Source organism: Pempheris klunzingeri, chromosome 12 (genome assembly GCF_042242105.1).
Source record: "Pempheris klunzingeri isolate RE-2024b chromosome 12, fPemKlu1.hap1, whole genome shotgun sequence".
Lineage (NCBI taxonomy): Eukaryota > Metazoa > Chordata > Actinopteri > Acropomatiformes > Pempheridae > Pempheris > Pempheris klunzingeri.
In genome coordinates, this window is record NC_092023.1 from 26317629 (window position 1) to 26331258 (window position 13630).

General features: G+C 43.3%; 1 protein-coding gene across 1 annotated transcript in view; it reads right to left on the reverse strand.

Moving 5' to 3' along the window:
* The window catches only part of dntt (deoxynucleotidyltransferase, terminal), a 69358-nt gene extending 57510 nt beyond the window's left edge, over positions 1-11848 (reverse strand). Inside the window, exons 1-3 of the mRNA XM_070841298.1 lie at positions 11655-11848; positions 6562-6736; positions 3851-3952 (exon numbers count right to left, since the gene is read on the reverse strand). Coding sequence (XP_070697399.1) covers positions 3851-3952; positions 6562-6736; positions 11655-11848 — 471 coding nt within the window. The remainder of the gene's footprint in view (positions 1-3850; positions 3953-6561; positions 6737-11654) is intronic.
* Positions 11849-13630: the final 1782 nt, after the last annotated feature.

A 13630-nucleotide genomic window follows, 5' to 3' on the forward strand; every position in this document is an offset into this window, starting at 1 on the left:
CCTGAAATCATCGCAGGTTGTTTCCTCCAACACTTTGTCTGTCTGTCTGTCTGTCTGTCTGTCTGTCTAATGGATCCCTCTACGCATACACAACAGCATACAATACAGCGGTGCACATGCAATCACATAGACATGAATACGCATCATTTAAAGCCCCTGGGTGCACAACCAGAGCAAGCAATGGTCTCCATTTCAAATCCAGATGTTGCACCGTCCCACTGTGCCGGGAGTGTGGGACATGCTCAGATTCTTGCAGAGATGGATGCAGTGACCTTAAAAAAATAAGATGAAATGAGCTCAGGGTCCGTAATTAACTCGCAGACATGATAGTGGGATCGGTCTTGTTATCCAGTTCTCGAAGGAGAACGCGAATAAGTGTATTGTCCCAAAATGTTGCAAATGTGTTCCTTTAAAAGTTTTACATCGACTAGGTCAGGACATCACTTCCAGCCTGTCCAGACACTGTTCCACTAGCTTTTGTGAGTCAAATCTCTCCCTGAGGGCTTCTTTCACTGACCTTTCTGGCAAAACGAGACGTATTCCTGGGCTCTACTATCCGTATTCTACAAAAGTCACTTTTAGAATGGTGATCTATGGGAAAAATGATAGTGACTATGGTTTCCTTTTTTTCCTTCCTTGGACTGCACCTTGTCTATACCTAACACACCCACTAATACATCAAATGTATAGTGTTCGTCTGAGGCAACTTAAAACAGAAATATTAGTTAAAATGACAACAATATTATATATATATATATATTTTTAACATCTCTGCATAAACAAATTAAATGAACTGCTCCACCTAATGCTGAAAAAGGCTGCTCTTCAGTTTAATGCTAGTCTGTCAGTCAACTTTGTTTTGTTAGCATGTGCTGAATGTGAAAGAGCCATTAGTTCTGGAAATACTTAATGCATTGTATTGTAAGCAAAACACACTTTTCTTCTTGTTTTTGTTGGTAACACATATTAGCCACTGCAACACAAGTCAACAGAGTTTCTTTTAATTAAGCCGAGACGTTCCAATTTGACTGACTGGCCTGCTGTTTCCCCAGATGACTACATCTCTTACCATGGGAAAAAAAAACAATTATCTTTCTCATAAATGGTTCTCCTGGACAGTTTAAGGTCCTCCGTTGAGGAAGTGTTGCATTAGTGACATAAGATCTACCAGTAGGGGGCTCACCAAAGTCAAGTGGTACAAGCTGTAAAGTTACAGGAATCTTTGTCTAAATCCAGGTTATGTTCTGTTTCATGTGTTGGTATGCATGTGATATGCTGTAAAGTTGTGCAAAGCTTATCGAAGTTACATAAATATCAAATTATTGTGCAGAAATGTCCGCAGCAGAGTCCAGATTTAAAGTTCAAATGCTCGAAATGGCAGACAACTTCTTTATTTTGTTGATAGCCGAAGAAATAATAATGAATAAATAATAAAGAAAACCTCAGGATGTCACTTGATGACAAACACTTACGGTTGTGGTTGCTAGGTGACAGTGGGCACTGGCTAGTCATTACACACAGCACGACAATAAATGTTGTTTATACTCAACTATACTATACTGTAAGCTTGAGCCAGATGAGCAACTTACAAGGAATCAGAGGATAATGTAGCCACATGACAGCTGAACAAATAATTGAATGGGTGTAATTTTGTCCACCTAAGGGAGTGTATTTAATAGTGTTGTGAATCTATGCTGCACAAAAACATCCTATTTGTTCCAAAAGTCGTTACATTTTTATAGTTTAGTGTCTTTCACGCTCATCAGCAATTAACACCTGATTTCCGAGAGAGTGAGAATGAACTTTTCAGTCACACGTTATTGTTATTGTTAATGAGGTGGCAGCAGTAATTCTTATCTGGCTACTTTCCAACACTGTGCATCACTTGACAGTAACGACACTGACCATACATTCCCAGTATAAGTGTGGCATATCTGCACATTTTCTACAGTGTTTTCTTCCTGTCAGAAATCATTTGCTTTACTGAAATGGGGGAGATAATTATCAGTTATCACACATCACAAAGACATTCGAGGATGTACTGTGCACGAACACAAAGACATGCGCAGAAATCCACATACCCACATGCATCGATGCAAATATAAAGACAGACGCAAACACTCTCACACATGTGTTCACATCATTACTGTGCCTTGCAGGACGGATCAAGGATAGCTTCACCATTGTGGATCAATAGCTTACCCGTCATTAGCATTGCTGCAATACAGTAGATCATATGCTGCGTCTGTTGGTTTGCTGTTGATTATTTCTAAAGACAGACTTTACCGTCAAAGGGCAAGGCAACACGATCTTTTATTTGTATCTGACTTATTTCAAGTAATTGCATTTAATCGGAGTCGGTAGAGTGCTTTACCTGTGGCTTTCTGAGGACCACATCTAGAACAACCTTTGTCTTTAATCAGACAGTCTTCTTTGATGCGGCTTTACGTGGGGATAATGAGTTAATCATGGGGATAGGGAAATTGAGTGGGGTTGCTAATTATGGAGTTAATGCTGTGGAAAGAAACAGGGGATAAGAAATTGAACAGCAGCCCTCCCCAGGTGAAACCCGTGTGTGGGTGTGCACGTTTGTACGTGTCTGTCGATGTGGACAAAATATGCAGGCAAGCACATGTGGGTGAATTTCGGTACACGTGTGTGCATCTATTATGTACGTTTACCGTCGCTGGGAGGTAAAAAATCATTATGAAACAGATGCCTCAAAGGCCCTCAGTAAGCTGTGCTTAATAGGTCTTACAGAAACTCATCAGCGGGTCTCCACACTCTCACACAAACACACACATACAGTACGTCTGCTAGTCATTTCACAGTGATATTGCACATTTAAGACCTCCGATTTCATATGCTGTGCCAAATATGGCATCAAGACAGGGCTTCTGAGAAGGATCATAGGAAGCACAGTGTGCACAATGCACAATGTGTCTTTGCATATATTCTTCATTTCCTGTTTTATCAAGATTGCAAATGTTCCTTTGGGTCACAGCAGTGCTTTTAAACTTACAAGTAATTAATGTTTTTTATAAGATGTCAGAAAACAGTAAAAAATGTCCACCATAATTTCTCAGAGCCCACAGCAACGTCTTCAAATTGCCTTTTTTTCCCCCCCAACAGTCCAAAACCTAAAATATTCCATTAATAATGATAAAGAAAAGAGCAAAACTTCACATTTATGAAGCTAGAAATGACAGTTTGAGATTTTTGCCAGTTATCAAAAATGTAATATATGTTGATCAACTAATATTCTCAACACTGCTCACAACACTCCTCTGCACAGTTGGTTAGTGTGTGTTTGCTTAATACATTGACTGCATGTGGTGCAGAAACTGCTTTGCTCTTATTTCCTTACAGTCTTTCAAACTGCACCTGCAGCCATTATCTCACCGTAACATCATTTCCCTTTTCCTCCACGTTCATCAACACCTAAGCCAATCAGCCGAAAAACCACTTCCCCATTCTGTCTGGGAACCTGAGTCACCCGCCCCACCCCACCAGATGGCGGAGGGACAGATCCATCATTGCTTGTGAAGAGTGTCACATCCGTCGCCCACCTTGGCATAGCGCACGGCGCCTCAGGGTGTGTCCATGCCAGCCCCCGTGCCAGGGATCGTGGGCATGTCAGCTGTTGCACCTCCAACGTGCAGCAGCTGCAGATGCTACTCATTTGCAGGTTAATGTATTTTAGGGAGAGTTGTGTCAGAGCGCTGGTGAGTGAAGCAAGCCAACATCCAATTAGAGCAGAACAGATTAGGGGGATTTTTTTTTTACATTGCAAAGTCAGAGCGACAGCCTCTGGTTGTGTTCAGTGTGAAGTCAGATAGCAGTTTCTTACTGTTAAGATCTTGTTGTTGTTTTCTGTGGTTGTCCGTCTCTGGCAGGCATATTGAGAGACAGTGGACACAGAAGTGGGTGTAGGAACCTCTGGCAGTGTGTCCTGTGGACAAAAATAACCAGAGACTCGTGAACACACACATACATACACGGTCATATATCACCTCGTTTTCCAAGCTCTTACATATTGTTGACAGGCAAAATGTGTATATGTGTGTAAGGCTATTCGTGACTAGCACAGAGCCAGGAGTTCAAATTGAATTACATAAAAATGTAGCCATTTGCCTTGGAGAAGTTATTTTTATGACTCTGTGTCTCCGGGGCAACAGGCTAATGACACTCATCTCACAGTCTGGTGGCATCCAAATCCATTACGCTACCTAACCCGTGGCATTACAAATCTGCTTGCCATCATCCAATTTGCCTCCTGTAAATTGCCTTTTCATTCTATGAAGAAATGGTTCCCCCATTTGTAATATATGTGTCAAAAGGATTACCAATGTAATATTAATATTCTTGCAGACAATTAGACATCACAAAAGGGAACATTGTGTCCATAAAATTACCCATGGATTGAGTGGGAGACTGATACAGGGAGGGGAGGAAGAGGAGAAAGAGGAAGATGGAGAGATTGTCACCACACAGTGTTGACGAGGACCGATGCTGCAGAGGGAACAGGGGCGTCTCAAAAAGATAATGAAAAGAGCTAGTACCTCTCACACTGCTGGGCTGAATCAATCAGTAAGGGATTCAAAAAATGTTCATCATTTATTCTCTGCCAGGAGCCTTTCCTGTTCTCAAAAAAAAAAATTGAATAACTTTGAATATATTTCACGGCACAATTTTTCTGCCAATCAAAAGTAAAACTGCCTTAGAATCTGCCTAACTGCACTCCTATCAAATACAACAGGGGGTTCTCCATCACTTTTCCACCTCAGCTGCAGTTTAATCCAATATGGAATCGTGGGTCCGTGGAGACAAATGTCTGTGCATCAGCATGCAGAGGTTGGTTTTCCCCATCTGGGCTCGGTTATTATACAGGCCTATAGCTCTGTGGAAGTCAAAGCTCTCAGACTGATCTTAGAGGCAGCGTATCCCCTCCTGGCCTTCTCTCCAGTGTCCTCGCCACCTTTGCTGTACAGCTTAGATGTAACTAAGCTAATGTGCGCAGTCTACATGCCGCAGCTTCGTCTCTCTACATACCATCTGCTGAGATGAAGAGGTTCGGTAAGCGTTGGAGGACCTCGCCCACTCTAACGCCCTCCTAAATACCAGAGAGACACTCCAGGCCTGTTCCTGCCTCTGTGATATTGACTGTCATGCAGGAGGAGGAGTGCGCTCAGGTGGGTTAATGAAATTCTCTTAGGCCACTGAGCGCCACAAAGGTCGCCGAGGTTTCTTTCCCCTGCACCCACACACTAACCCACAGACATCCTCCTCAGACCCACAGCCCACCTGTCTCCTGACAAAAGAGGCGAGGCAGACAACATGTTCACAAACCAGATGTAAACACTGGATTCCTGGCAATCGATTCCATTTTGGTCCCTTTCAAGTAGCATACGCTTACATTTTACCACCTCTCTGCTGAAACAGGCTAAACAGCCTCCCTGCAAGCCAGGAAGTGTGTGTTACATTATAAATGCAAATATTACATTTCAATGGATTTAATACTTAAAATTCCTCTGTGGCTTGCCTTAGAATATTTATGATATAAAACACATTGCATTTCCAGACTATCAAGAAGAGCCGCAGGCAAATGTGCCCATGAAGTAGCCTGTTTGGGGAATATTTTATCCCTACATGGTAGCTCCTTAAATGGATTTATGACTCATAAAAACAATCTAACTGGAAGCGCAGTGCACATAAATGCCACCGCGCGTTACCCCGTCCTCTTCTGAGAGGAATTGCATCACAAAACAAGAGGAGAAGTGGGCTTGTGGTTACCTGGGGAGATGGGTCAATAAATGTCAGCATGGCATCATTAGCCTTGTCACTTAATGATGCAGCCGACTAGAAGCATGCCACTGATGTGCCACACTCACGTGGCCATGTGGAAACAAGGCTAGAACGAGGAGAAAGCTTTTCTTTTTTGGTATTACCCATCGAAGGCGCGAGCGAGGCGAATGCCATTGTGACTGTTAACGCCGTCACAGGCTGTTAGGAGGAAGCATAGATGGAGCTCTGCAAATGTGACTTTAGGAGTTGAGTGTTTCCCACCGTGGGAGGAACAGGAGACGGCATATTTCTTTATTTTGGATCCATATGCTGCCTCACAGTGCCATCCACATGGAGAAATATGTGTGTTTCAGTTAGTGGTCCGCTCTGAGCGCTGGCGTCCAGCTGATGGATTTATTTGACACTCCCACGCAATATGGGGGATGTTTCTGTTGCTATCAGCGAGGTGAAGTGTGGTAATGTGAGCACAGGCAGAGGGGAGTTAGATATGTCCCCTTTTTCAGAGCTCCCTGTCAGGGGGCTGACATTATAGATTTGCAAGGAGAGGAAGAAGAAGAGGAAGGAGACCTTCACAATATGCATTTCCCGCATGAAAGAGTATTCAATTATTGTGTTTCCACAAATACTGCAAGTGCGTGCCTATTTCACTTATCTTATGGCAACCTCCTCAATGAAAAGTTTCCCGTTTGGATCGTGGCACCATCTTGCACTCACTCTACATCTGCCTCGATATTTCTGTTTGTGACTCACACAAACCTGAATGAGGTGTCTGGTCTCCACAGCAACGGGTCTCCCCTCTCTCATGCTGTCGGTGAACCAGCTGATGTCCAACACACGCATGTTGGGTAGATTCTTCGGGACGCACTCCTGGAGCCACTTCCACAGGGATGAAGCCTGGCTGTCCTCCGACACCACATGAGTGACCTCATCGCTGTGGACGGAGAAGGGAAAAGCTGTCAGCAGGTTCATAGTTCAGTTTTTGGTTTCAGTTGGGATGGTGGTGAGCAATGAAAATGATAATATTAGTCAGCTGAAGTATGTAAATGAGCAAACAGTTGTTCGCTATTAACACTAGTCGCTCGCTTTTTCTGTCTGCTGTTTGGTGCTGAGCAAGTAGTGATAATGTAGTGACAGTGAGTGTCTTCACTGCAACTTTGCAACTCTGTGCTGTTACCGAAAACAGTAAAGTAGCTGGCCAGCTGAAAGACGCTGAAAAGCTCTGTGGAGCAGAGGGGAACTGCTGATCTGTGAGTTCATCACCCCTTTCACATTCATTTAGTCATGTTTTAAATAGTTAATGTAAAAATATGCATCTGAAGGATGTGTCCAGGATGTCAAACTGACTCAGCAGGTTAGAAAGCTAAAGATAGAAGCTGAAGCCTTACGTTACAGATCATGGTGGAAAAGTGACCCCTACACTTTGACACTCCACTTTTGCCCATTTTAACCAGTTTTTGTGTCATCAAGTGTGGGTAGCATCACATGATGTTTAACTTTCCTTATCGTCTGCCCTAACTAGTACTAGTAACAAACTACTGTTGAATAAGTGACTTACCAACACAGCAACAGTAATAACTTTAGTGTATGTCAGTTTGTCCGCCACAAGCCGGGTGACGAGCAAAACTCTAAAGTTAAACATAGCTCATTACTACTACCCACAGTGTAATGATATAAACAAGGTTGAAAATCAGTTTCACTTTAAGGAGCAACGCTGGTCCAGTGAAGCAGGGCAGGTCTTTGTTCAGTGTCATAGAATAGAATCAAAAGAGGCATGTGGATCCATTCAGTATACCCTCATAAGCTAATGTAACATTAGCATAGAAGTGCCAGCGTTAGTCAATGATATATCTCTCCTCCCAACCACATTGGATAAAACGGTCAATTTGACTGACAGTGCCCCTGAACTGCCATCTGACTTTGATTAAAATGGTGTTCACTGGATGTTGGATGAGTCTGAGGCCTGTCCATTCCAAACACAGACAAAAATGTGTGCTAATGTACAACCAAATCACTCCGAGTAAGAGGCTATTTGAAAAATATGTGTCTGGGGCCTTTAAGTAATCAAATTTCTCACCTTGATACCATGTTTATGCATTAGCAGGATTCCCAGGATACCTTGAATTTTTGATTGAAAGATTTCCTTCTCTGCTTGATTTAACAAAAAGAACTTTCCTGTCTTGGACCCTGCAGCCTTTAGAGAGTGCAGAGGTTCAAGTGAAGCATTTGAAATGCAGCTCAGATCTCAGCATCATGCTCTCACTTGTGCTGTTTGGGGATCAACACTGGGTGAACAACAATCAGCACAGACCCTCAGTGCCTCCCGCCACTGTTTGATAGCTGAACTCATTCAACCAGTATCTCCTACTGCTCCGCCGAGACTTTCTCAACAGACTCTTTATCACGGCCTCTTCCTCTCTCCTTCCTGTCACAGAGTCTAACTACCATACCCAATCAGGGCGCCCAGCCGTGCATAATTACTCTCAGCACGCTCCTCCTCTTCCCGATCTCCTGGCGTGGGTAAATCAGTGGAAAGACTCTTTAAGAGATGTCCCGGCAGAGCTCAGGCTGAGGCCTAATTGGCCAAATCACTGGCGAAACTAATCCTCTATCTGCTCAGCATACCGGTCCAGCCACCAGAAGTCCAAAAGAAATCCTTCCCGGCACAAAGCCACGGACAAAGAGCCTCTCAGGCACCGGGACATAGCCAGTATCTCCAGAAGCTTAAATTCACTTGCCACAAACAGTTGTCTAACCACAATAATGGAGATTTGGTTCTTGAGTTAATTTCCTCCCACAATCACAAGAGGTTGAGTTGCCATGTTGGAACCAGATTGGAGATCAAAGAAAAAAAGCCTTTCCTCGTGTTGTGTTTACCTAGATATAATCCAGCCCCTGAGTTTGGATCCTTATCTTATGCGTAGTCGCACTAAATGTGAAACGGCAGGCTGACATGCAAATGAGCGAGAATACAAGGCCAGCAGCAGATTGTACCTCCCTGGATCAGTGGGACTGAGCCCAGACACAAGGACGGGCTAAAGTCAATGGGCTTTGATATGGAGAACTCTCTCGAGTCGTCTCTCTGCCCCTGTTCATGTCGGCAGCGACCGTCCTATTCCATCCAGCCGACCAACATTCAGATCAAAGTCGCAGTATGTCCATGACAGATTTTTACACGGTGCACAGGTTTCATCAGTTTGCCTTTTACAGCTGCTCCCACGAGACATCTTCACTGAAATACATATGATCATTAAGTAAGTAGTAAATGAATCATAATTAATAAATATCTCAATCAAGTGACATTAAATTATTATTAAACCCACTTAGGAAGAGCTGCTTCCATGCCCAATGAACCAAGATGTCACATCACAGATAAACAGCATGGGGGAAGTGGATGTTTGCTAAACCCTTTCCCATGAGCAGGGAGTAGCCAATCATCAATAACTTGGCAGGGCAGGCCTGTCAAGCTTTGGACTCCTCCACATGTTGGCGTGGTGTGTGTGGGACTGAGGTGAGAGTGGCACTCTGTATGTAAAGACTGTGGATGCTGATTTTTCTTTCCCTTTTCCAAGACCGAAAATAGAAGAGTGAAAGTGTAAGGAATGGATTCAACAGTGTCACTCTAACGTGAGCGATTACTCATTATGTATTATCATTATTAGCTCATGCTTACTAACTAGCTCTACACTAGCCTGCTTTTGGTGTCACTGTGAGAAATCAAGGACCCATTGTCTTAACCTCCACCCCACCCCACCCCCAAAATCGATATTTTCTATGAAAATATTGTTATAAGATAGAAGACGTGTTGTATGTTATTTTTGTAATAATTTTTATAATTTCCAGTCACTGGAAACTATTGAAAAAAAATGCAATTTACTATTAAAATGTGAATGTAAAATAAATGAATTACACATCAGCAATCAAAGCGCCTGAGCTGCATGAGACCAAACTAGTGTAATTATTTAATCAGAATTTCCACTACTGTGGGCAAGTAAGCGTATTGTGTCATTGAAACAGTAGCTTATGGATGGTCCCTAACCGTCCTCCTGCTGCCAGCACTCGGGGAAAGTGAGTCAGAAGACGCCGCTGGATCCAAAGGAATATCAGTCAGATATCCAACTTAGACCAACTTCACCGTGGCCATTTGTGAAAGAGAATTTATTGCAGCTCATGAATCAGCCAGGGCAAACATGTCAATATGTGGATCCATGGTCATGTGCATCAGACTTGAAATTAGGACAAGAAGAGAATGGTGTGTGTGTGTGTGTGTGTGTGTGTGTGTGTGTGTGTGTGTGTGAGAGAGAGAGAGAGAGAGGAAGAATTCCTGCATGCACAGAGGAGTGCACACTGTGTATCTGACCATATGCTCAAGGCAGTGTGCCTATAACTTGTGGAACACCAGATAGGGGAGGTGTTGCAATCAAACTGCAGCTGATATCAGTTTTGTCGGCTTGCAGAATTAATGTCAGTTTGAGGAAGGCACGCTCTACTTCCTGTCGTTGGTTTCAAACAATTATATCAAGCCAAGTGTAACCGTAGGAGCGCTCAAGCTGTGTTTCTGGGAATGCTGCCATGACCAAGCTGGCGCACGGCTGGCATGCACACTTAGACGCACATTTAAGCACTCACACACACACACACACACACACACACACACACACACACAGTTGTACTACACCTGTGAGGGCCCTTCACTCAAATAAAGCACATGCTAACTTCAACCATTATTAACCTTAAGGGAAGATGAATTTGGAAAAAAAAAAAAAAAAGACACTGCCCTTACTGTGAAAGTGTGAAAGTCAAATTGATTCTTGCGAAGATAGAAGCTGGGAGACACACACACACACACACACACACTTCCTCACCAGGCAGCTGAAAGCCTGAGTTTGAGCCGCCCAGTTGCAAACACACTTTTAAATATGAGAGACTGCATCAACGGTATCACTAACCTCAAAGGAACCTGACTCCAAAGCATTGTGGGTGTCAAGCAGGGGGCTTCTGCTGTGTTCACAGTTTGGGATTTAAAAGATACTTTCAATTAGAGACAGGAAAAAATGAAGAAGGCCTGCTGTTTCCATAATTACCTCACAATAGATGATTCATCATTGCGACAAACAAGCTCACAAAACATCTCCCTTAAGTGTGACTTAACAACAAACTTTAGCCAGACTCATTAAAAAAGTTTGTGTTTGCGCTGTTACCTTTCCTCCAATGTTTTTAGTTTTGTCTCTGCCAACAAGATGTAGGTGGGTTAGCCAATTTCTTCCCCACCCTAAATGTATTAATGTAAGAGCTGTGAGTTATGGCTTCAAGAAGGGGGGGGGGTCATCTAAGGTGACAGAGAGACAGGATGGATGCCCTCACTCTTCTTAATTAAGTATGCATGAGACAATTGTGGATCTCTAATTATCTAACTTAACTTTTTCCAAAAAGTGACTTTTTTTCAAGAAAACAGTACAAATTCTCACATATGAACTGTTGTTTCCAATAATGTCCTGACCTTCTTCGTTTTTTTTCAGAAGAAGAACAGTTTAACATCCTGAAAGCCTCAAATTCAAATTCAGAATTCTGCACACAGACATTTTTGGCCTGGCTATTAGACAGTGCCACCATGCTCAAACAGGCTTGACCCTCCATTTCACTGCAGTTACAATATAAAGGCCTCGAAAGCCGACCGCAAGGTCAAACCATTCCGGCAGGTACCAAAGAAAAAAGCACAGAAACCCAGAGAACACTCTGCATCCCTCTAAGCTCCACATTAGCATGTTCTCTGGAGCTTCACACTCAGAAAAGCTTTCAGGCACCGAACCGTGCTCGGTGAGTGAACAACACAACAGCAAGCTTTTTCCAACCTGAGGACGTCGTCCACAATAAAGCCCTTGGACCTGGCCAGGTGGGTCAGAAAGCTTCTCCTGCTGCGGCCCATTTTCCTCTCCACCAGGTACAGTCTGACATCCTCAAACTTCACCCCTTCACGCCTGGGAACGGCGGCTTCCACTGGTCTCGACCTTTTCCTCGCACGAGGCAGAATGGGAGCGTGGAACATCTCTTCTGAGGTGAGCTATCCACACTATTCCTGCACCTCTAAGAATTTCTGCTCTATTGAGCTTTTTTATGTTGTTGTTGCTAAGTGCCGCTTAACTTCCATCCAGGAAAGACACCCACTTGTTTATTTCACAGTTGCCATCTTTTTTTTTATTTGCCTGACAGTGGCACACAGTATGTCGGTTGGTTGGTGAGAGTTGGCAGATAGGAAAAGCCTCTGGCAACAGGTGTTCAAGATTTGGTGTTTACCAAAAACCACCTGCCAAGATCGAATGATTGAGGACGGGGGGGGAAGATAAAAACACCCTGTTGGCATTGCATTATTCACTTCCAGTAAAAGTTGTTCTGCAAGGCATGTTTGGAGTTGAAGTAAACACATCCCGATCCAGTTGCTTCTTTAAAAGCTGCTCAAAAAAGTTTCCAGTTTTTCCTCGCTGGAGCAAAGCCTCACTCCTGGGAGATGCCTGAATTCTGGTCACCTCGCAAACCCCTCACAGCTGTCCTGCCATGTCCGGTTCGTCTCGCCACTCACCGTCTCATTATGTCCGGACCAAGTCTGCACCATCTGCTCCACCGCTTTAATTAGCTTACTGCCTAAAATGAGAGCCTTTGTGGGCATTTCCCCTGAGATCCCACAGGCTCGTACACGGCCTTTGCACACACACACACACACACACACAGGTACTGTATATGCAAGTCATTAATGATTGGGAACATTTATCTGGGGTGATACTGAACTGCACATGCAGCAGTAGTCAGGAACTCACACTGAAAATGGATTCAATCTGTCTAACTCCTATATTCCTATTGTTACCAAAGAGATAATTACAACATGAGCCAGTGCCTCGTGTTGTTTTGATTTCTCTGCTACAGCGGTCAACAGTGTGGAAGAAAAGGTTTAAATGTCGCTGTAATTTTCTACAATAACGTATCTGCTTCAGTAGACCAAATAGAAATGATTTGTTGATTTAGGTGAATCATTACAGGGTTTGATCCCACTCCTAATTAGAAGCCTCTGCTCATTTCTTCACTTTGATAAGCACACCTTGCTTCTGTCAGCTAGGCAGAATTTATTACACTGCTCTCATTAGCATTGGGGTTCGGAGGGTTAACAGGTGTCACAGGACAGACGTGACTAATTGTTTGACTGTTTACCCCAGCCAATCACTCAGCTGTATATGAGGGTGCTGGCCCCCATCCAAACCGAGACCGATGAAAGTCTACCATCACCGAGACAAATGGCTCTTACACCGCCAGCAGCTATGAACTCAATTTCTCATTTAACCTTCTTCAGTGGCTTTGATGGAACCGGACAAAGATTGTTTAATACTGTTCACACCCACGTGAATTTATTCTACTCTCGAAATGTTAAAAAAGATATCAAATAAGTCAGGTTGAATTTTGGGGTAATGTGTGTAAAACAATGCTAAAGACGTCCAGTGGCGGAAATGAATCAAGCAGTGTGGTTAAAGCAGCTACACAGACGTTTCATTTTGTGTTGATGGAATTACATTTCATGACATTATGACTGGCTGTGGGTCAGAAAGTGTGCAGAAGCTATTCAAATCGTTTATTTCTGTGCTGTGCAGAAACCTCTTGCTGCTGCCTTGGACTACTACTTATTACAACAAATATCAGAGCTGCGGTGAAGACATTCTGCATCATTATCTCAGTGAAAGGTAAAAAAAGTGTTGATAAAACATCGTGTAAGGTTAACACAGTCTTTTTTTTTTAGAATCTTTACAGTTTATTAGATGTAGATCTCTTTTTCTACAATCAACAC